Source organism: Euprymna scolopes, chromosome 19 (assembly GCF_053919585.1).
Source record: "Euprymna scolopes isolate OS-2025 chromosome 19, ASM5391958v1, whole genome shotgun sequence".
Lineage (NCBI taxonomy): Eukaryota > Metazoa > Mollusca > Cephalopoda > Sepiida > Sepiolidae > Euprymna > Euprymna scolopes.
This window is the reverse complement of record NC_136500.1, coordinates 31,606,021-31,631,286: the sequence shown is the minus strand read 5'-3', so window position 1 is coordinate 31,631,286 and position 25,266 is coordinate 31,606,021. Positions and strand designations below refer to the sequence as shown.

Here is a 25,266-nt window from a genome sequence, read left to right as displayed (position 1 = left end):
CTTTGTGCTCTTTGGACATTTGTGTCCCCTGTATTGCTCTGGCTTTGGCAGTCCCTGGAGAAATGGTTGAGTCCACCCCATTTGTAGCATTTTGAGCCCTCTGTTGGTGGTATGGATGCTTTCACAGCTGCCACGACCAGTCCTGTGGCTTTCAAAATGTTTTAGGCTCTGGCTAGTAATTCGTCCAGTCCAAGCTCATTAAAGCTCGAAAATGCTCGCAGTAGCTGACTGGTGTCATCTGGAAGAAAGGCACATTCTAGTATATGGTTGTAAGCTCCACCGAACGGTATGTCCAGCTTCCTCAAATCAACGAGGTAAACGTCCACCGTTTCGCTTGTTTCAAGCTATTGTTCAGTAAATTGTTACCGAGTGATGAAGGGGTCTATACAAAGGCTGCATATAGTGCCTGCTTAATTTCTTCCAGGTTCATGTCATCCCTGAGTTGCTGATACATGGCATATGCTCCTTTTGTGAGCTTCCGTGGGATGACCAATGCGGGTTGTTTTATTTTGGATAGCATGCAAATGTGTTTGGCCTTTTCAAACCATTTGATGACGGCCGGGTTAATGGGGAAATTGTTGAATTCAGGAATCAACTTCAGGTCGAATTTTTCCATATGCCAGAATAGCTTGTAACACAAAAAGGAAGGAAAATAAAGGCAAGCAAGCAAAGTGACTCAGTAACACACAACAACAGTCTCCAAGGATTCCCCTACAACAATGTGTCTGTGTTCTCCCCACGGCCTACTATTATGCAGTTGAGCAGCAAGATTTTGCACACGAGCATCGAGGTTTTGCATCACTTTGCGAGATCACTAGTCATAAAAGTTATGGGTACTGCCATTTTGATTATTTCTTCCCTCCCCCCCCCAACAGCTTAATTCCACATAATACACACACAAGTAAGTCCTTTTCTTGGTTTCCACAATTTTCCCTACAAATATTTTATGAAAGAACAGGAAGTCAACTGTATTATGTATTTGTTAAAACAATTACGAAAGATGCACAAAAAGACAAAAATAAAACTGGCTGAGCAGAATCTAACATTGATTTTGTAGAAAGAAAGCAACAATTCGAGAAACAACATGTAATACTTTATTATACAGAATATGTATTTCTTTATTCCTTAATTTTTTGTCCATATAAAGAAATTTTCTTTCTATCTGAATGTTTTTGGGACAAGGATTTATCATTATGTGCATTTCTTTTCTTGGAATATTCTCCTCATTACTATTACTATTTATATTTCTATATTCAGCAGTTAATAACCAGCAGAGCATTTCTATAGTTGATAGATGAAAGACTATATAAGGTGTACAGTGCGATGCATGGAAATGAGATGCAATCAATGACACTAAGGACACGCATTGAATTGAGTAAAATGATATAAGAATGACACAATGTATGTGCAATGTGAGCCTTAAAGGCAGGCTTAGATCAGATGACCCAAGAGAAAGATTAAATCTGAATAGCATAGAGAGATGTGTGCATAACAGGTAACTTCGTCTGTTTGGTCATATTGAAAAAAAAAAATGGATAACAGTGCTTGGGTAAGTAGATATAGAACAGTTGAAATAGCATGATCACTTGGTTGGATAAAACCAAGGAAAATATAGAAGGAAATATTAAAGATAGATTTCTAAAAGCTGACCAACACATGCCAGCATATAAAACAAACGTTAATCATGATGATGAAAGTATAAATAAGAAGGCTTGAGTTAAGATTACCCCCCCCCAAAAAAAACGAATTATAACCGTCTATAAATTTCATATGTATGTATATATTGTACGACCGGGCAACACCGGGTGTCCAGCTAGTAATGCTCCCTATCCTGGGTTGAGCATATTGGGAAGTGATATACAAACTACCATTAGCATATGAAGCGATGCTCTTTGTGTAAACAAATTGAGCTTAGGTATTTGGACAATATCAAAACATTGTTAATTCACTGCCTGCAAAGCAGCAGCTGAATAGCGCAATGGTTAGAAGCTCCGACTGTCATATGGGCGGTCAGGTTTCGATCCTGGCTTGAGGTAGTTGTTGTCTAGCCGCACTGATAAGCTGTGAAACAGCAAAACAGTACTGTATATATGGATGACTATATATATATATATATATATATATATATATATATATGTATATATATGTGTGTGTGTGTGTATATCACAATCATGAAGGGCAGACTTTAATAATTCATGATTAAAAACGTTTTAAAATAAAGTAAAAAGGGCGAAGAGGAGAAGAGAGAATAAAAAAAAAAAGGGGGAGACACAGCTGACCAGTTTCACCAGCTGTATTGGAGGATTTTTGTTTAAAAAAAAGGGGGGGGGATCAAAAATATGTACAATTTAAAATAAAATCATGTTGCGTTATGTTATGTTTGGGGGGAAAAAATAAAAATAAATGGGGAAAAGAGATTAAAATAAAGTAACATTATATTACTAGATCTTTGAGACTAATTATGCTCAAACCCAAAAGGCATTCCCTCTATTTACAGAGGGAGGGCCTTCTCAACCAAACGTGAACAGTCTCCAAGATCTTTAAATGGAATGATGAGTGAGCACGACTCATGTGTATGTATTATTATAGAATCAATCCTCTATTGAATATGATAAATTATGAGGAATAATTTGCCTGGTGGACTAATTTGCAAAAAAAAAAAAAAGAAAGAAAAAAATAATAATGATAATCTCGTTCATCAAATTCCGTCTGTGTTTGTTTACAATATCACATCAACTGATATTTGGGTTTGCCGATGAATGCCCTGGAAAATTCACTTCTGATTAATGTTTAGTTTTCAATTATACAATCGAAGACATGAATAGCGGTGATTTTAAATGATATCTCTTCTTTTATTGTAAATTTAACTCATTAATAAGAAAAAATAAACATAAAATGGTAAAGCACACCCCCAGGCTTGAACAGGGGACCATTGCATTTGTAGTCAAATACTCTTCTACTGAGCTGTATCTCCAGATGACGAGAGTTCTGTTTTTTTTTTTTTAAGAAGAAATTATTTACTGAGAATTGAATCTCCCTATATTTGCTGAGAATTATCTCCCTTGGCTGGTGCAACGTAAAATATTTTCCTGTAAAAATTCTTTTTTATCTATAAGAAAGCAAGACTATTTTTAGAATGGGATTTTTTTTTATTTTCGATACTTATCAGATGAATTTCTGTGCAAAACATATGTAAGAACACTGCCAGGCATATAAATAACCTTGGTGTGAAATTTGCAAAAGATAGGCTCAGCCGTTTCGGGACCTATGAGGAAGAAACTCACACACATACACACACAGTGACTTTTATTTAATAGTACATATATATATATATATATATATATGAAATTTAGGGATGGATATTTTTTGTTTTGATGGGATGATTTCAATATTTTTCCCGATTCTGATACAATTACTGATTCCATAGTAAATTCCCGAATCCGATACAATTATTGATTCCGATTCTTTATAAATCTTTGAATATTTAACTTGTGCGAGCCTTTTCTAGTCTTGCACAAAAACACCCATTCATATTTCAAGCTATGTCATATACATACGCGCCCACGTCCACACACGTACATTTATTCACGTTCGCATACATACACTCACATTCACGTGTATATGCACACACACGCTAACGTATACACATGTACTCACACACGCACACACGAATGCACACATGGACGACGTCACTTCCGCTTTCTAAGGAAATATACACATGCGCAAAAGACCACCGGAAACGAGTATAAAAAAAAGAAACAAGCTGTTTCTAACCCTTTTAGGCCCAGCTTTCGTGCTGGTTGGTCGGTCTACGGACTGGACCGCGTGCGTCACGCCCACTTACTACTATGTATGGGGCACGAGCTAACAGACCGTAGGTACACATTCTCACTCTTTCTCTCTCTATCTACTACTGGTCCCTGAGAACACCACTGCGTAGCTGACTGCTATCATGGCGTACAGCTTAATCTCTATCCTCTTCTTTGTCTACACGCTGGACTATCATTTCAATTTCCACTACAACACTCATTTCTCTTCCTACGCGCGAACAAACGATAGTGAGCCGAACTTGAGATGAACACACATTTCCTATTCTTTCTACATCACCAGTCCCGCAACGAACATTGGTTACACACGCGCGGACATGAACACATGTTGTATCTAAAACCTTCTTTCAACAGCAAATAAACGACGTTTATCTTATCCATCAATTGAGTCTTTGTTTCCTTCAATTCCATTCGTTTCATTATTTTCTTGTGGCGAGCTAGTGTATTATACTCTGGTTCGTTACAAACTATAGAGTTGTTATTTTTCACGATTACTGTAAAAACATGTTAAATGGGCAGATATTTTCTGAAATGTAAAAAAGCACTTGTAAGGTGTGATCGCTATATTTTAGTTTTAGTTGTAACTTAAAATCCATAAATATTTATTTTTTATCATTAGTACCAGCAGTGGATTTTAAACAAAGTCAAATAAATAGACAAAAGAATCGATTTTGACATCAGAAAATGGGCATAAATTTTTCTGCTTCCAGTAACCCCAAAAGTTTGGATATTTCCAATTCCTGATTCTGATTCTGATTAATTGTCCCGACATTAATAGATTGTCGCAACGATTAATCACGATCGGAATCAGGAATTGGAAAAGTCAGAACTGGTATATATTATACGGCACAATCACATTGACACACCTGTTCTCGCCAGATCATCGAAGTTAAGCAATGTATATTATTAATATATATACTGGCCAGTACTAGATGGGTAACCATTTGAGAAGGTTAGGCGCTGTATGTATCACGCCAAGTCATAGAAATTTCCAGCTGGATATCTGGAGGAATATTAATTCGCTAAGACATGCATCTAGGAGAAGGAAACTCTTAAAAAAAAACCTGCAGTATACTGTATACTCTGTCCTGTAGTAATCATCTGCACCGACGAAGGTTAGTAGTAATACCAAAAAGTGTGGTTGGTTCTACACAAAGCCTTCACCACTATAAAAAATCATTTGTATGGATTTTTGAGCAACTTAGTTGTTGTGGCAGAACTTCATACGTCGAAATCGATGGGATATATATATATATATATATATATATATATATATATATATATATATATATATATTGTGTATATTTAGGCAGCATCCTCTCATTCAAACAAATGTTATTGAAGAGCACAGAATTCTTCTGTTTTATTATCTTCCTTTTCATCTTCTCCAATCTCCAAAAAGTTTTCTTTGTGTCTTTTTCAAAATTATGTAAGTTGGATCCATAGTGAGCACTTTCGACAGAAATACCTCTATCATCCTCAGGCATGTTGTAGAAATGTTTCTTTCCCTTTTTTCTAATTATATATATATATATATATATATATATATACATATTTTTATCATGGTCACGTGGCTTATTATGAATTAGATGGCTGAACTTTTTAAATTTTTTTATTTTTAATTTACTTTTTAAAATATTTTTATATCATATATAGAGTGTATTAATTTATTGTATATTTGCAAATGTACATATTTAAAATTTAAAATCTGCTATCCTAAGCATTTTAAAATGTTTCGACTATATTTGTAATTGGTATATTGATCTGCGTTTTTTTATTTTATTTTAATATACAATGCTTCGAGTATTTTTAGTCCATTAACATTTTTCTCGCCTTGCAAAACCTTAGTGTTTTCTACCATGCTTTTTCGGAATTCCGAATGATGGCAGACATGTTTTCACAAACATTTGGGAAAACTCTCGCTTTGGATCAAGCTTATACAATTTTGAAAAAAAAACACAAAGAAAACTTTTTGGAGATTGGAGAAGATGAAAAGGAAGATAATAAAACAGAAGAATTCCGTGCTCTTCAGTAACATTTGTTTGAATATACATATATATATATATATATATATATATATATATATATATATATATATATATATATATAATGATTGTATTGCTGTAGTTTCCTAGATGTAAATAAGTTGGCTACATATATGATTTGTTTGGAAATCCAACATCATCAGGCTGGGCTTTCATTGAACTTACATCTAGGAACATACAGCAATATAATCTTTGATATATATATATAAGAGCCATTCCAAAAGTAACATGTCCTATTTCCAAAATTAAAACGTTGACGAGCTATGAAGCTGGAAGTGGTATCATTAAAACGAGCTACCTTTTGTGCAGAATTTATTTTTCTACATAGTTACTTTCGTTGTCAATGCACTTTTGCCAGGAATTCAATGACTCATCTCTGCCTCTGACACACTTCTAAGACAGGGGTTGCTTGATATGTATGTATGTATGTATGTATGTATGTATGTATGTATGTATGTATATTACACACAACGCTTACAGCAAACTACATCAGCATATTAAGCGTTTCATATTTGTAGGCGGTCATTAATTTTTAGTATATTTATTCTTACAAAAATAAAGATGAAGAAAGATCGATTCAGATAAAATAACAATAAAATGAGATAGTTTGTAATAATTGTTTGCTTTTGGTTTCAGGACGAAGACAAAGATCAAAAGAAGAAAGAGAAAACAAAAGACAAAAAAGGAAAGAAAGAAAAAGGAAAGAAATCTAAAGATGATGTAAGTATGACATTGCCCTGAACATCCACAAGTGGAACACTGACCATGGGAATAGTATCCATCATCATCATCATCATCATATGAATCCAAAGATTGTCGGCATTGGTTTCCCCCCATATTTTCCTAATCAGAATTCTTTCTAAAAAGACATTGGGTGCTTACAAGAGGGACCATGAGGAAGTTGCTAACATCCTAAATGAAAATGATTTTTGTAGAATGAACTGGATTCGAACTTGGAAAACCCAAGTCATAAATCCATGTTGTTAACCACTTAGCTACTATCAACTCCCATATTGTCCATAGAAACATTGATTATGGGAACATTACCCATTTTGTGAAAATACCCAAAAGGTTTTCATGTTTTGTATGCACCATGAAGCAGTTTATACTTTTAAGGCTAAAAGCCAACTGACAAATATTTGTTTGTATGCATGCATATGGCCCTTCAGTCACCTCCTATTATGTGTATGTCTTCCCAAACGCTAGTAGGCTTTTTTATTTGCTTTTAGGTCACCTTCTGATAATAGTTGCATTTTCAAAAATACACACCACAAAGTATGAACATTCACTTTTACATTATTCATGCATATATCCCCATCTAGTGCATGGATTTTATTTGGGACAGTAATGCATTGCTTCATTGTTGTGTAATATCTTACAATTTTCTGTAAAACCTATTGCTTTGGCAAAATAGTTTATCTGATAATAAATGTGTATGTATTTAGATCCAGCTGTTCCTGCAATATTGTCCTATCCTCTTTATTCCGACACACTCGTTTGTTATTCATAATAACATGACACTGATAATGGCAAACCCTGTGTGGAGAGAGATATCTCAATACGTGGTTGCTGAAAGTGTAAAAGCTGGAATATAAAATATCCATTATTTTTACAACTATGTAAGATGAGATAAATTAAGTTTTTCAAAATGTTTGTTGTTGCAAACCTTTAATTGCGTGAAAGAAAATCACGTTCATTTATTTACAAATGAAATTAAAAAAAAAATAGCCTTCCTTGTAGCATACACTTGTAAACATGCCTCGTGTGCAGTTACTGAACCACCATGATCATTCTCCACATTGTGTCTGGGTCAAAGTTGTTCGTTGATCCATCCAGTCAATTCTCTATCCAAAACAAAACAAAAATCACAGGTTCAGTTTATAAACAAGTAATAATGGTTATTATTTTAGATTGAAGACTTGCAGAATAAGGTGTTTGCTCTGTTAAAAAAAACAAAAAAAAAAAACGCGTTTCATTTACACTACCTGCTTCAAAAGTATTCTACTCGGTAAACAGTTGTGCTTTACTGATGGAAAAACGGTTAATTAAACTGCAGAAGCACCTGTTAGACTACACAAGTTCTATAATTGAATACCCCCCCCCAAAAAAAAGGAACGGAAAATATAAAAATATGTTTTTGCAAATTCGGGAAAACTTTTTTGAGATTAATTAAAAAGCATTAAAAACTACATAAAAAAAAAAAAAAAATGAGCCACATTTAAAAAAAAAAACTTTATTATTTCAAATGTCCGCTAAAAAGATTTCTCCGCAATGTGAAGTCACTTCACTATGCGTGTTGGCACACGAACGCATGCTGTAAAAAACACTTCTGAAGGCGGTGAAATGGTGTAAAATAGTCCCAGGTTCTAGGGGTTCATACCATTCAAAAGATAAATTAGCGACGGGTTTGATTATCAGATTCGTTGTCAACAACCTCGAATATCTTAAAAAAAAAAAAACAAATTAGAGTGGTTGGTGTTCTGTTGTAGCGTAAGGTAACATTTACCCCCCCCCCCAAAAAAAAAGTCATATGAAGGGAGATAACTTACTTTTAGATTTTTCAACAATTGATTTTTAACAAAGATCTTTTTCGGGCAGGATTGCAGTTTACAGGGAAATCAAGGGACGCAACTCCTGCCAAACTAAAAAGGACGCAAACAGAATCACCGGGGGGCACCTGTTTCAATTTTTAAATTACGAATTTTAACCGAACCTACTACACGTGGAATAATATAACAAGTTTTAAGATTTCTTTTGAATAGTTCATTCCTTTCTAATTCCTTTGTTTTTTTATTCGTTTTACTTCTAAATTATTTTCTTCTTTAATTTTTTGTTTTTACAATCTTTTATTATACTTTTATTCTTTACGTTTTTATTTTTTTTTACCAAAATGAGAACTACTATCGTTGACCACGTTATGTCTACGACTGAAGTGGAAGAGCAGAAGTGGACCTATGAGCATTTGTATAATTTGCTGCCACCAAATAATGAGGTACAGTTACAAGCAGCGGCCTCATTGGGACTCATACCGAATAGGAGTTTCTGCAGCTCGTGTGAGAGAGATCGAATTCTCTATAAAAACGGAGCCAAAGGGGATGGTTTTGCGTGGAAGTGTCCTGTCTGTAAGAAGGGTGGTTTGCCAAGGATGGGTTCCTTCTTACAGAGAAGTCATCTGACAATAAAACAGATTTTAGTTATTTTGCTCAGTTGGAGCATGGAGATGCCGCAGATTAAAATTAAACAGGAAGCAAGTGTGAGTAACCATACAATCGTAGATTGGATGTCATTCATAAGAGAAGTGAACAGCACATGCTAGACCATCCCATCATGTTAGGTGGGAGAGACGAACATTCGACACCTAAAGAAGTGGAGGTGGATGAGTAATATTTTTTCCGACGAAAGTATAATAGGGGACGTGTGAGGAAGGGCGTTTGGCTTTTTTGGCGCAGTGGAAAGAGGCTCGAATTTGTGCAATTTCGCAATAGTGGAAAATAGGGATCGAGATACCTTGTTTCCAATCATAAATTCATGGTGCCTGCCAGGAACAAGAATTATTTCTGACGGTTGGGCGGCTTACCAAGGACTTGATCGACTCGCTCAAGGAATTTATGAGCACGACACTGTCGTCCACGAAGACAACTTCGTTGATCCGTTGGACCCTTCAGTGCACACACAGACTATTGAAGGACTATGGTCACACGCCAAAAAACATATACGAAAGTTCGGGAATCGACAAAATATGTTCGGCTTGCATCTGATGGAATTTTTATGGCGAAAAAGAGAGAAGGGTGAATGTTTTCCACGAATCATCAGATGCATCCGCGAACAGTATTCGTTTTAAAAATTAACTGTTTAATAAAGTTCTATGTTCTTAAAATAATTCTATGTTCTTCAAATAATTCTTTCTTAAAATAATTCATAACTGTTTTTCGTTTTAAAAATTAACTGTTTAATAAAATTCTATGTTCTTCAAATAATTCTATGTTATTAAAATAATTCTTTCTTAAAATAATTTATAACTGTTTTATAAAGTTCTATGTTCTTCCTTTGTTAAAAAAATAACTTATTCAAACAGTTCATTTAAATTAACAAGAAAAAGAAAAATTGAAACAGGTGCCCCCCGGTGATTCTGTTTGCGTCCTTTTTAGTTTGACAGGAGTTGTGTCCCTTGATTTCCCTGTAAACTGCAATCCTGCCCTTTTTCGCGTAAAGAAAAAAAATGAAACAACATAAAAAAAATAAACAAGAAAACGTAAAGAGGCAATATAAAATAAAATTATAAAAAAAAACCAAAAAAAAAAACAATGGAGCTGAAGCAATAAAAATATTTCTTTATTTCCATTTCAAAACAAATCATTTAAAAAATGTTCTTTAACGAGCCGATAATATTTTTTTCCATTTTGTAAACAAAATCAACTGTTGAAAATATATTTGTTAAAGTCAGTTGTTAAAAAAAATATATCTAACAATGAGTTGAGATTAAAAAATGAAAGAAAGAAATACGTAAACTTTGTTAAAAAAACACAAAACAAAAAAAAAGTTTAGCTAAGTTATCTCCCTTGATATGACAGTTTGTCACCTTGAAATTGAAAAGAGACAAGTTGAATTCAAATTCAAATAATAAAATTAAAGCATTACTCGGGGGTTTCCCTCGACACCGTCGTGGTCTAAACCACTATTAGGATGGCTTATTCCCTGTTGATTTAGGTATGATTTTGGCCCAGTTTAGTTCTAGGAGGTCCGCCTTCCCAAGTCTTACCTTCTCCCTTTGAGAAAGGATTAGTTTATTGTTAATCGCCTGAAACACCCTTACCAGAGAATGCTGACGTCTAGGTAGTTTTTGCAAGTCAGAGTGTTCTTCCGCGATGGCACTGGCTCTTCAAATCCCACTTTCTGACTTTTATGTCACATCATTGTGCTGTGGATGGGAGATAAATATTTTATCAATAAATGTTATTATTCGAACTAAAAAAATTTTTCTGACTCCCTCTGTATATTAAGTACTAAGTGTCCTTTATTGTTCTGTTGCCTGCCTCTCTATGTACCAAATTTTGTACAAATGTGCTGAGTGGTTTTTACATAGGTCTGCGTTCAAACGAACAAGCAAATAAACAAACATGTATACTTTTATGGAAGTAAAAAGAGGTCGACACTTCCTAACATAACACTCCCCTATAAATACTCTAAATAAAATTCTAAAAGTGGTTAATGACATGGACTGATAAGATGGGTGTTCTAAGTTCGAATCCATTTCGTTCCATAGAAACCAGGTACGTGCAAAATGAATAACTGATGCTCAAAATGTATAAGCATTTTGACCTCTCCTTTTGCTTAAAAAAATAAATAAATGAATAAATAAAAATAAATAAAAATCAGGAAATTAGCCAATTTTAATGAAATTTTTAATATTCATCGAACAATGATCATGGAATATAATGAGTCCATTATTTTTTTATTTAAATCTTAGTGAAAATATATTATTTTGTTTAAACAAAAAACATCTTTAAAGTTATGGTTTTCAGTAGTAAAAAAAAAAAAAAAATGAATTTATTTTTGATTTTTTTCTGAAAATAAAGTATCGTAAATTGTAGCAATGAAAAAAGAAAAAAGATAATTTTTCAGGAACATTACGAAAGAAGTCCCTAAATGAATTCAATATAACTCGAAGAAAAATTAATTTCGGGAACTACCGAAATTATCATTGAATTAAGCATTGTTTATTTAATATTTTCATGCAAAAAATCTATAATTGCAAAAAAGGTTTCTACTTTTTTTTTTTTAGATTGCATGTTTCACAAAATGTTTATATGTAAGATTCTAATATTTTCTTTGCTTGAATGAACCTCAAACTTTCGGCGTAACATAATTTTTATATAATCTTGAAAAATAAAAAATAAAAGAAATAATTCAAAAGCAGGAACACAAAAAAATAATTAGATTAAAAAAATGGTAAAAATTATACAAACGTTGATGATAGAAATGTACAGATGCACGGCTGGAGAAGAAAAGAAAGCCAGCACACCCTTCCTCTTTCTAGCTACCTGACGTCATTTTCAGACAGTCTTTTGAATTTCTGACATTTTGGGCTTCTGCAGAATCATCGTTTACACGACTTTGTTCATTTACACTTAAACGAAGCTAGAATTTTTCATTTTAGGTTCTAATTAAGCCATTTTTTTGTACAAACAAGGTGTTTTTTTTTTCCTTATTTAATTCAATATCTTAGGGCTTTACTAATTATTTTTTTAAATAGACCCAGAAAACTAATATTTAACTTTCAAAGGATTTTTAGAATGAATTCATTTAACTTCAAAATTTAGCTGAATTTGTTAGCTTCCGAATGTCGCCATAAAAACATTTTTCATTATAACTATTTTTTTCACGCATACAAATATTTCTTTCCTTTTGGAAATTAACTTCAGCTTTAATCTTTCAAATACAATAAAAAAATGTTGTCGGAAACCTACAAAAAATTATGATAAACCGGCTTTCAAAACTATGTCCCCCTATATTTTTCCTCGCTATTTTTGCCCGTACCTAATAGAAAGAATTTAATCAAACCCTCACTTGACTTTGTGTCAAATATTTTAGAGAGGAGCAAACAGTGGTAAGAGTACTTGGAAAAATCAATTGTAAAAGTGATATTCTCATGAAGGTTGAAGGTTCAATTCTCAGTGTGGGCGACTCGTGGGCGACCGAAAAATAAAATTGCGAATTACTTAGGACCTCTATCCAGATGACTGACCGAACTAGAGCATGCTACCCCTGTAAAATAAATAAAGGAGGCGCTGTTTTACACAACGCCACTATGCAGGGGGAGAAAACTCCATTTTACTAAAAGATACGTTCATTTTTTTCATCTCATAATTTAGGACGCTACTAATAACGATATTTTTATTAAATCAAAACATATAAAAAAAAAAGCTGCAACGAATTTTTATTTTAATCTAACAAAGTTGATAACATTAATAATACAAAATGTAGTTTTTACGCGACTATTAAGAGAACCGTTTTTGTTTTCATGTCAATTTTTTTTTTCGACTACATTACAAAAAAAAAAAAAAAAAAAATGAAAATGCAATAATTGTAGAGAAATTATTTTTTCATCTCATAATTTAGGAGGAAAAAAAAAAAAAAAATGAACGCATCTCTTAATAAAATGGAGTTGTCTCCCTCTGCGCAGTCAGTGACCGTGTGTAAAACTGCGCCATAAAGGGTTCCGTTCGAAATTTCCGAGCTCGACAGAAATATTCTCGAGTTCAACAAGATACACCTGAAGAAGGTTGGAGGTTACAGTGACGAAACGGTGTGAACAGGACACCCAGAATGAGAACAATAGTCCGAAGAATCCAAATAGTAGGAAATAAAAATAGTCGTGTTTTCTTTCAGATTAAATTGAGCATGAGTTATTTCCCTTTAATATAAATTATTTCCCTTGAGAAGTTACTTCCCTTTAATTTACACATCTTTGAATCATGAGGTGTGTCAAAAAAATCAAAGCGAAGTTGGGGCTAATGAGATTTTTTTTTTATTATATCAATTAAAAGTGGTATGTACCTACATAGACTACCTAAGTTTGCTATAACTATCCTTTCTTCCACCTTTTTTCAATGTAGTATTTTTCTTCTTTGAAAAAAAAAACGATAACATATTTAAGTTTTAACTAGTAATTAAAAAACCAAAACAAAAACAAAACAAAACAAAACAAAACAAAAACAACAAAGAAGAACAACAAAAAACCCCAAAGAAACCCAAAACGAAAACCAAAACAAACAACAAACCATTTGGTTCTGAAGAGAAACAATAAACATTGACATATCAATATATCAATGTAAATCATATGATTTAAGACTGTAAGCAAGTGCGCGTGCGCACACGCACGCGCACACACACACACACACACACACACACACACACACACACATTATCGATTTGATTAACCCACGTACAATTCTGTTGGAATTTAAAAGATGAATCTCGGCTAAAAATTAAAAATGGAAAACCTACAAGCATGTGATTTATTTGGTGGTTTTGTTTTACGGCATCTCTCATTTTTTTTTTTTTCAGTAAATTTGGAAGAAAATTTTATACTTTAAGTTCTTTACCACCAAATACTTATTAATGGTGTTTGATTTGATTGTTTTTTATTTTTATTTTTGACTTTGCAAAACATTATTGAATCTTGCAAAGGGAAAGGAAAAAAACAATAACATTAATGTGTGGTGAATTTTAGGTCAGGAAACTAGTCTCTTCAGACAGCCTGTTCTGGTACACCAGGAGAAGCATATGCAGTTTAATATTTCGGTAAATTTTAACATTAGGTCTAATTTCACAATTTCCTTTAAAATGACGACTAATTTAGGTTTTCGACTATGCTGGATATGAAAATCGCATTGTAATTTTGCAAAAATAAGTAGTTATCGAGATATAAAAAACTGTATTATGCATTGTATTATTTGGCAGCCATCTTTTTTACATGCGTGCGCGCCATAAACAAATCTACTTATCTATGACCAACACTGCCACCTAGCGGAAACAAAATGCACTTTTATTGGTTTGCGGGTATGCTGAAAACGAATATCACATGTAGATGATCGTTTCTCGGTTTGTTGGGGCCTGTCGGAGTGATCACGAAATTCTGTTTGGAAATCCTTTCAATGACCTCAAAATGGCCAAATTTGACTGCAAACTTTTTCTCAGTTAGATTTTCGTCGAACAATTAAAGTTTCATCGATTTTGACCTCAATACCTTGATCTCCTTTTGGGTTTTAGTTTTGTAACAAAGTACCAAACAGAAAGATCGCCAGTCAACAGCGGAAGGCTGAAAATGCCTAAATTTTCCATCAACGTTTTGTGTCCCCACAAAAGTTGCTCCAAAAATTAACACGCTATTGGCGCCACTGATACTGAAACACTAGGAGTGTCAGAATTCGCCATTAAAAAGGAGTGATTATGTAGACTCGCTATCTTTCGAAACTTATAACAATATGAATAATGTAATTTAAACCCTAATTTTTTTTCAATAGAAGGAGCAAAGACCAAACTTTAAAATAATAAAAGATTTTATCGAAAAATATGCAATATTTTTTTTTTAATCGGTTTTCTTTAAAAAGATTTCACGACATTCAACGAATTTTAACTTTATCTAAATATAATAACTATCTATAAATTCAAAAAATCACTTACCTATATAAAATACTAATCAATGAATGCTTCCATTCTTCATTTATGAGAATTTGTCCATATTTATATTTTATATTCCATGTATTTTTTAAATAAAAGAAGTTTTTTAAACAACTATTTGAAAAAGACCACCATTACATAAGCATTAACCGGTGTTAGCGAAGCAGTGTTTCTTCCTGTTTTGAAATACAGATGGATAACTGGATGTAAAAACAACGCATACACATAAGCCATGACGCCTTGTGCGTGAAGAAATATGTGTCGCTGTAGGTAAAAAATAATCACATTTTACTTATCAGTTTTTGCCTTTAGAAAACCACTTGACGAATTTTTGATTTTTTTTTTCTTCTCTCAAAGAAATACATGAGCTTTTGATTTTATATATTTTATTTCTTCTTTCTGGAGCGAATTATTTTTTAAATATCTAAAAAAAAACATTGAATGAAATAGAAAAAATTGTCGTAATTCTACGCAATTTTCTGGACAATATAACAAGATTATAAGGTTCCACATAAAAAAAACAAAAAAATTCAACGTGTTTTTTTTTTTAAAAAAAGGTTTTAAACTTTGAACTTTAAAGGTAAATTTGCAAATAACTGTTCTTTTTTTGTTTTAAATTATCTTATGTAATTTATTGATCTTTTATCTTCAATTTGTGATATATAAATTTGAGGTGAGAAAATTAATTATTTTCATTTTAATAGACATTTCAAAATGGGGGGGGGAGTGAATAAAAAAAACGCTTGTCTAGAATATTATAAGCGGTTTATTAAAAAGAGCATAAAATTTCACATTGGACCTGAAAATATCGTAAAAATTGAACCATTAGAAAAATTTTGATAGATTTTTAAAGTTTAAAAATTGAAAAAAATTAAACTCGTAAAATTCAATTACGTAAAAAACATGGCTGCATGAACGCGCGCAGGCACGTTGTAAACATTGTTTTTTAAAAAATAAAAAAATAATATTTCTATTATTTTTCAAACAACTCTAAAAGTTAATTTTGGAAGCATATTCCATAAAGAAAATAAACAACCCACTTTAAAAAGAGAAATTACGAGTTTTTTATATTTTATTCGCAGTTTTGTGTTAGGGGTGTCAAAAATTCCCCCCCAAATTCTGACACACCTACTGAAGCACGCTATAAACAAATATTTCTCTGTGGCCAACAATCCATAAATTTCTTTAAAATTGTGACTTATGTAGGTTTTTGACTTACAAATATCGTAAAAATTGAATTTAATTAAGTGGGGGGGGGGTAGGGAGCACTCTCAAACTACTACAAAATTTAAATGATATTTTCTTATTCAGCATAGTCGAAAACCTAAACAAGTTGTCATTTAAAAGACAATTGTCAAGGTGGACCGAATGTATAAAAATGACCAATTTTGGTGTGTGCGTGTGTGTGTCGGGGGGGGGGGGTCTCAGAAAAATGGATTTTTCCGCTAGGTGGAAGGGAGAGGGCTGTCTCAAAAAAGTACATTTTGTTTCCGCTAGGTGGCAGTGTTAGCTGTAGATATGTAGATTTGTTTATGGCGCGCGCATGCGTGTAAAAAAGATGGCTGTCAAATAATACAGTGCATAATACAGCTTTTTATATCTCGATAACTACTTATTTCTCCAAAATTTCAATGCGATTTTCGTATCCAGCATAGTCGAAAACCTAAATGAGTCGTCATTTGAAAGAAATTTGTGAAGTTGGATCTAATGTAAAAAAAATGCCAATGTATTGCTGTCCTTTTTTTTTTCTCAAAAAGATATATATTTTATGAAAAACAAATAAACAAACAAACCAATGACTATGAAATTTTGTATCAATAACTAAACAGCAGAATCAAACAGAATACACATTAAATCATACGAAATACTAACAACCACCAAATTTCCATTGACATGGAAATGCAAACTAAAGGAATCAATAGATATTAAAAATGAATACATATAACTGTAGAGTTTTCGACATGTATCCATATTTTACAGATTGAGAAAATTATTTCGTGTTGGCTATGAACAAAATACTTGTACTTGGCAATAATAGGTTTTCTTTGCCCTTCAAACACACTAATGCGTTTAGATATGGAAATATCATCAAAGGAAAGTTTAAATAAGCGTTGCTCATAGTTTAAAAAATTTTTTTTTTTTTATTACATTTTCACCCCAAACAAGGCATATTGCCACTTTGTTGTAGGGGGCTACTATCAGGGACATAGGCATCAGGGGTACTGTGTAGGGAGTCGGGCAGCAAGATGTCAGTTCACGTTGCACTTGAACTTCTGCATGTCAGTACAGTTGGGGAAACAGGGACCCGGAAGGGAATTCCAAAGTCTAGCTGTCCTGGGGAAGAAACTACTGGAGTAGAAGGCTCTCTTACATCTAGGGATCTCTACTGTGAAGGGGTGGGATTTAGCTGCTTGTCGGGTTTGTTGGGGGTATTTACGTCGAGGGAGCACAAGTGCTTGCAGTTCATCAGAGCATTCACCGTTAAAGTACTTGTAGAAAAGGCAGAGGGATGCAACATTTCGTCGATGGGACAGGGGCTGAAGTTTAGATGACAGTTCAGGACCTATCAGATTGGCGACTCTCTTTTGAACCTTGCCTAGGAGCGAGAGACTAATATGGCAGATGCACCAGCCCAAATATGACAACAATACTCCATACATGGGCAAATGGTGGCCCTATAGAGGTATAGGTAGGATACTTTCGGACGTTAGTATCTTTCTAGCATGATAGAGAGAACCTACCTTCTTCGCAGCGGTCCTGGCGATACTCTTGATGTAATTGTTCCAACTCATGTTTCCTGAGAGCGTTAGGCCGAGGAGTTTAAAGGATGTACTTTCAGATAAAGAGTCATTGGCCATTGCTATTGGTGGTAGAGAAGGTTTCTTGTAATTATTGAAAGAAACGAGTTTAGTCTTGGCAGCATTGAATGTGACCATCCATTTATGTCCCCATTCCACTACAGATCGGAGGTTATCCTCTAGTGCTTCTGCCATTTCTTTAGATATATGTTCATTTGTTCTCCTGTCGTGTCTGTTATAGAATGTGGTGTCATAAGCATATATACCCATCTCATAGGCAATTTTGTCATTTATGAATATTAGGAATAACAGAGGTCCCAGGATAGTTGACCCCCCCCTCCAAAAAAAAAAAAGGAATGATGAGAAATGTCCTGATGGCATTGCAGACTGAGAGTAGGCATGACTTATTCACTAAAATAATGGTGATGCAGAGATGTTGTAGAGTCAAGTCAACTCACGATAACACCTGCTTGGATCAATTTCAAAACAATTTGATAGCTGAGAAGACATTTCCAGATATTCCATTGTTAGTAAACTTGTGAAGTGGGTCTTATGCCAAAGCCTATCAAAAGCCTTTGAGTGTGTTAAGAGTTATTATGTTAGAAATGGATCCCTCCCGCCGTCAATAAATTCACTTATTGTGATAATACAATCAGCGCATCAACCGTTTATTTTGCGGGAAGAAATCCATATTGCTTGTTACTAAATAAGTTGTTTTTGCTGAGGTGATTGACAATTTCTTGATTTATCACTGAGGTCGATAGAAAGATTTCTGAGTTACATTGACCGAAACGTTGTGAAAATGACACTCGAGATGAGAACAATAGTTTGAAGAATCTAAATAATATGAACAAATCAATTACTTTTCTACAACACATATTGTGTTTTGGGACAAAAAAATATGAAAAGGTTGATATTGCATAATAATAGGCAGATTAATGAACGGCATATTTTTTCTTTATTAATGAGTCGCAGTTTACCACACCAAAAGCCACTCGAGCTTAAAGGTTAATGTGATTGAAGGATTGTCAGTTTGGTGATGAAGAATATAATGAGAGGACTGAAAAAAGATTAATGGAATGGACATAATTTGATGGAGGCAGTTTATGGCAATTATTTGTTGATATGAAAAATTAGAATAAAGATTTTGTATTATTTGAACTAATGATTTTATTTTTCTGTCCGATATAACCCTGGCTATTTTTGTGTTGCACGTAGGAATCTTTATGAAATTTCTAACTGAACACTTTTTTTTAATCCATGAAAAAAAAAACTGTTCTCTTTCCGCTCCATCAGCCATAACCGGATAGAAGTTTGAAAAGTTTTTTGTTTATTTACCTATTTCTCTTAATAAAGAATCTCCAAAGCAATTTATGCAGACAAATGCACACACCCGGTTAGGGAAAGACGTTGCAGTGGATACTAAAAACTCATGTCGGGTGCTAATCCAGTTGGATGTATTGCAGTGGACACAAATATTTTTGATAAAATGTAGAATTCTAGTAAATATTTGTTATTTATTTATTCATTTGATATTTTTATTTTTTATTTTTTTTACACAGTGATCACCACTTATCAAGGCCCGGAAGCCACTCAGGGATAAGGGTTATTGCAAGTACATTACGTTAGTGAGGAGATTTGATGAAGTGTTTAATTAGGGGGGCGGTTCATTAGGAATTTGTTAACATTAGACTTGAAGACATCCAAGTTGTAGTCCGGAGGGAAGCAGGCAGACGGAACAGAGTTCCATAGGCGTGCAGTTCTAAGAAAGAAGCTTTGTTCATGAAATCCGCGTTTTGATTTAGGCACAGATATAGAGTGGGGGAAATTTTTCACAGTGGATTCAGCTAGACGGGTGTTTTTCGTGAAAGATTGGCGAGGGGGGACCAGGGATTGGAGTTCAGACGAGCACCTGCCATGAAAATAACGATAAAATGATAATGATATTGAGCATATGTAAAAACATATATATACTAGCAGTTCAGCCCAGCTTTGCTCAGGCCCCAAGTATTGTTCATAATTTTATGTATATATAAATATTAAAAAGTTTGACTAATGTCCAGGTAACAACATCAAAAATTCAAGTGTTTAAACCCCAAATTGGCGGAGGAGTTTGGTAGAGTCTGCAAAGGTCAACTCTTTCAACTTTGACCTCTTGGCAGCCAAATGTTCGTTCCAAAACTGATTAAAAAGCTTGCTGCATGTCTGAATACCCTTTATTTAAAATTTCAAATGTTTAGACTCAAGATTTGTTGAATAGTTTGCTAGAGACCGCAAAAGTCAAATCTTTTGAATTTTAACCCCTTGCTAGCTAAATTTTCTGCCCAAAACCGATTAAACAGCTTGCCCTATGTCTATATAAAATTTCAAATGTTTAGACCAAATCTTGGCTGAGAGGTCAAATTAAAAAAAAAAATTGACACCAATTTTGATTCCTTAACATTTATTATTTTGGACTCAAATCAAATTAAAAAAATTGATCCATGTCTAAGAAACCTACATCTAAAATTTCAAGTGTTTAGACCCAAAATTGGCGGAGGAGTTTGGTAGAGTTTTCAAAGACCAAATCTTTGAACTCTGACCCCTTGACAGCCAAATTTTGGCTGAAAACCGATTAAAAAGATTTTCCCAAATTTCTATATCTCTTATGTCAAATCTTGAGTCTGTAGACTGAAAATTGACAGAGTAATTTGGCAGAGAAATGTACACACACAGACACACAGAGAGACAATTTCACTTTTATAGATATACTAGCATGGGTGCCCGGCGTTGCCCGGCTGTGTGGAGGTGTATGCTGAGCAAAAAACAAAAAAAAAAAACAAAACGGTCAATTTTTTAACTTTGACTCCTATTATGACTCCTTAACGTTTATTGTTTTGGGCTCAAACTAAGTTATTAAGTTAGATCCATGTCCAAAGAACCTATATCTAAAATTTCTAGTGTTTAGACCCAAAATTGTCAGAGGAGTTTGGTAGAGTTCTCAAAGGTTAAATCGTTGAACTTTGACCCCTTAACAGCCAAATTTCTGACCGAAAATCAATCACATCGATTTTCCCAAATCTCAGTACCCTGCATATCAAATATCGAGTCTGTAGACTAAAATTTGACAGAGTTATTGCGTAGAGAAATGTACACAGACACACAGACAGACAGATAGGCAGACACACAAACACACAGACACGTTCACTTTTATAGATATATAGATACATATAGCAGTTCCACCTGGCTTTCTTCAAACCCTATGTACTGTTTATAACTTTATGTGCATATGCATATGTCAAAAAGTGTGAATATCTACCATAATGCCTTTCTATATCATAGGCTTCCTTAACTACCATAGAGAAAAGTTGGTAAAGACCACAGATCAAATTTTTTTTTAACTATGACCCCAACTTTGACCACTTAACATTTATTGTTTTAGGCTCAAATTAAATTAAAAAGGTTGACCCATGTCTAAGTTACCAACATCTAAAATTTCAAGTGTTTAGATGCAAAATTGGCAGAGGAGTTTGGTAGAGTTTTCAAGGGTCAACTCTGTAAACTTTGACCTCTTGGCAGAGAAATTTTCGCCTAAAAACTGATTAAAAAGCTAGCTGCATCTTTATGTAAAATTTCAAATGTTTAGACCCAAAATTGGTTTAATAGTTTGCTAGAGGTCGCAAAAGTAAAATCTTTGAAACTTTGACCTCTTGGAAGCCAAATTTTCAGCAAAAAAAAAAAAAAAAAACGATTAAAAGCTTGCCCTATGTCTGAATACACTTTATGTAAAATTTCAAATGTTTAGACCAAAAATTGGCTGAGTAATTTGGTAGAGACCGCAGAGGTCAATTTTTGTCATTGGCCCCAATTATGACCCCTTAACATTTATTGTTTTGGACTCAAATCAAGTTATTAAGTTAGATCCATGTCCAAGGAACCTATATCTAAAATTTCTAGTGTTTAGACTCAAAATTGTCGGAGGAGTTTGGTAGAGTTATCAAAGGTCAAATGGTTGAACTTTGACCCCTTAACAGCCAAATCTCTGTCTTAAAACGGATTACAAAGATTTTCCCAAATCTCAGTACCCTGTATATAAAATTTTGAGTCTGTAGACTTAAAATTGTCAGAGTTATTGTGTAGGGAAATGTACACACACAGACACAAAGACACACACCCAGACACGTTCACTTTTATAGATATATAGATATACTAGCATTTCAGTCCGGCGTTGCCCGGGTGTTTGGAGGCGTATGTTAAGCAGAAAAAAAAAAAAAAATGGTAGTAGGAAGGCAGGCTCGAACCTGTACCGCGAAGGAGGAAAAGAATGGGGAAAAAACCTGACGTCTTTGCTATTACAACCACCACCAAACTGGAAGTAACGTAGGCTTAAATTAAGGCTAGACAATCGAAAGGAGAGGATGACGTTCGAAAATATTGGCGAAAAAAGCGACTCTCCCCCTGTAGGAAGTGCCCAGTTGAAGGTGAAGATATTAATGATTTTAGCCAATTTTTCGATATTTGTCGTCTGAAAGGTCGAACTTCAAAATGATACTGATCTTGTAAAAATCCGTCGCCTCTATCGAAAGTTTTAGGCAGACATGCAAACATACGTACACACATACATACATACATACATTTATATATTGGTAACTAAAAATTTTCAACCCAAACCGATTAAAAAGCTTGCCCTATCTCTGAATACTCTTTATGTAAAATTTCAAATGTTAAGACCAGAAATTGTCTGAGTAATTTGGTAGAGACCACAGCGGTCAATTTTTTTTTTTTTTAACTTTAACCTCTATTATGACCCATTTACATTTAATGTTTGGGGCTCAAATCAAGCTATTAAGTTAGATCCATGTCCTAGGAACCTATATCTAAAATTTCTAGTGTTTAGACCCAAAATTGTCGGAGGAGTTTGATAGAATACTCAAAGGTTAAATCGTTGAATTTTGACCCCTTAACAGCCAAATCTCTGTCCGAAAACGGATTACAAAAATTTTCCCAAATCTCAGTACCCTGTATATCAAATTTCGAGTCTGTAGACTAAAAATTGACAGAGTTACTGTGTAGGAAAATGTACACACACAGACACGTTCTCTTATATATATATATATATATATATATATATATATATATATATATATAATTGACATTGGAATAATTATTATAACATAATTTGTAAATTTGTTATTCTCTTCTTCGTTCATATTTAATATTAAACTATTTACGTAATATTTTTGATATGCAAAGTTTTGACATGCTGTAAAACTAATCAATGTGTCATTTACAATATGTCTATCAAATAAAGTCTCAAATTGTTTATATGCCATAGAACAGATGAACCAATGCACTAATGTAATCCAAAAAAATTTTCCAACAGAAGGAAGAGTATGAAGGCTGGAAAATGTCCCCGTCACAATTTGTTCCTGTCATCAATGAAGGATCCGAAAAATACAAAAGTAAGTTTTCATTTTGTTTATTAATCAAAGTAATCTATCTGTACATATCAAAAGTATTCAATTTTGTCTGGAACAAAGTTTTGCCCCTCAAGCTTGTGAACTACACAATATCTGGTAACGTCTTCTCAACAATTAAATCCTTTCTCTCTCTGATGGGACTATAAAAGTAATTATGACTGGCAAGTGTCAAGCATATAACATCAATGCCAACATGCCCGAAGGATCCATTCTAGGTCCAACTCTCTTCCTGATCTTTATAAACAATTCTCCTAACCATATTCTGAGATCATTCATTGAGATCTATGCAGACGACACAACTGTCTATGGCAACACTTTGAAGAGCATTGATGATTAAGAGCTTTCTAATTCTCCCTATCTCTTCCTACTTGGACAACATGGTTCAGTGGGAGATGAGGAAGTGGTTTTGTTGCTTTTAAAGCCTCTAAAATCAAAATGTTCTCTTTTAACTTCTTCCCAGTTTAAATGAATGGTTCTATTCTTAAGGAAGCTCCTTTCCTTTCCTTGATAAACTTCCGGTACCGACTTTATACCCCAGACCTGAAATAGAGTCTGTTGCTGAAGTCACTCGTAAAATGGTTGGATCATTCTACCACCTCAGAAAGTACTTAACTTCTGATACCCATATGAGAGACAGTACGTGTTAAGATGCAATATTGCTGTCATATATTAGAGCACTCTTTCCTGTCGTGACAGAGTATAAAATCAACTTTGCAATCTAATAAGGGATGTTCTCTTCTTGTCCCTACAGCCTCTGTCACATAGGCCAGATTTTGTTAGTGCCTCTCTACTTTATTGTTATGTTCATGGTAAATACTCGGCTGAACTCTAATTCCTGGTTCTCCTTCTGTAAAACATTCACAGCAAGAACACGCCACAACCGCAGCAAAGAACATTCCTTTTTCACTCAATTTGCTAAAAGCTGAACCAAACTTCCCTGAACAAAGTTTTGTTCCTAGAACGTCCAATCTTCCGAACGAGTCTGCTTTCCCAATTGGGATATCTTTTTTTTTTTTTTTTTACACAGTGACCACCACTTATCAAGGCCCGGAAGCCACTCAAGGATAAGGGTTATTGCAAGTACATTACGTTAGTGTGGAGATTTGATGAAGTGTCTACTTAAGGGGGCGGCTCATTAGGAATTTGTTGACGTTGGACTTGAAGACATCCAAGTTGTAGTCCGGTGGGAAGCAGGCAGACGGAACAGAGTTCCACAGGCGTGCAGTTCTAAGAAAGAAGCTTTGTTCATGGAATCCGCGTTTTGATTTAGGCACAGATATAGAGTGGGGGAAATTTTTCACAGTGGATTCAGCTAGACGGGTGTTTTTCGTGAAAGATTGGCGAGGGGGGACCAGAGATTGGAGTTCAGACGAGCACCTGCCATGCAAACAAGAACTGATGATGAATTATTATTATTATCATGGAATAATTAATTAAAAGAAATTAAGAACCAGCACAGCAAAATTCTATTAAACAAACAATTTAATTAAAAAGGTCGTATTCTGGTGATTGAATGACATTCCGAGAAGGCACTTGTTTTGATTTTGAGTAATTTGAATTAAAGGGAATAGTATAATTTCCAAAAATATTTTATAAATACACGAGTGACAGTCCAAAAGAAGGCTTAAAGAAATGTGTTCTTACCACTTATCAAGGCTCAAAAGCCACTAGAGGATACGGATTAATGAAATTGTCAGTTTAATGATGAACAATGCTATTAGAAGATTGGAGGAGAAAGCAGAATTTAATTATTTAAGAAAATGATTCGGCAAGTATTTGTTAAAATTAGAATTGAAAACGACCATGCATAGTCAACTGGAAAGCAACCCTATAGTATTGTGTTCAACAGCAGGAAAGTTCTTGGAAATAAAGTTTGAAACATGGAAGTTCTGTTTAATTTTAGGTACACAGAGAAAGAAACGAAACTTCTTTGCAGTGGGTGTAGCTAGACGAG

The 25,266-nt window shown here is 33.9% G+C and overlaps 1 protein-coding gene across 2 annotated transcripts in view; it reads left to right on the top strand.

Annotated features, from left to right (window-relative positions):
• LOC145303496 (dynein regulatory complex subunit 11-like) overlaps positions 1-25,266 on the top strand; it is a 152,905-nt gene that overhangs the window by 49,971 nt on the left and 77,668 nt on the right. For both annotated transcript variants that reach the window (XM_080144925.1, XM_080144926.1), the window contains exons 9-10: positions 6,509-6,592; positions 23,216-23,294. In XM_080144925.1, the coding sequence (XP_080001051.1) occupies positions 6,509-6,592; positions 23,216-23,294 (163 nt within the window). The remainder of the gene's footprint in view (positions 1-6,508; positions 6,593-23,215; positions 23,295-25,266) is intronic.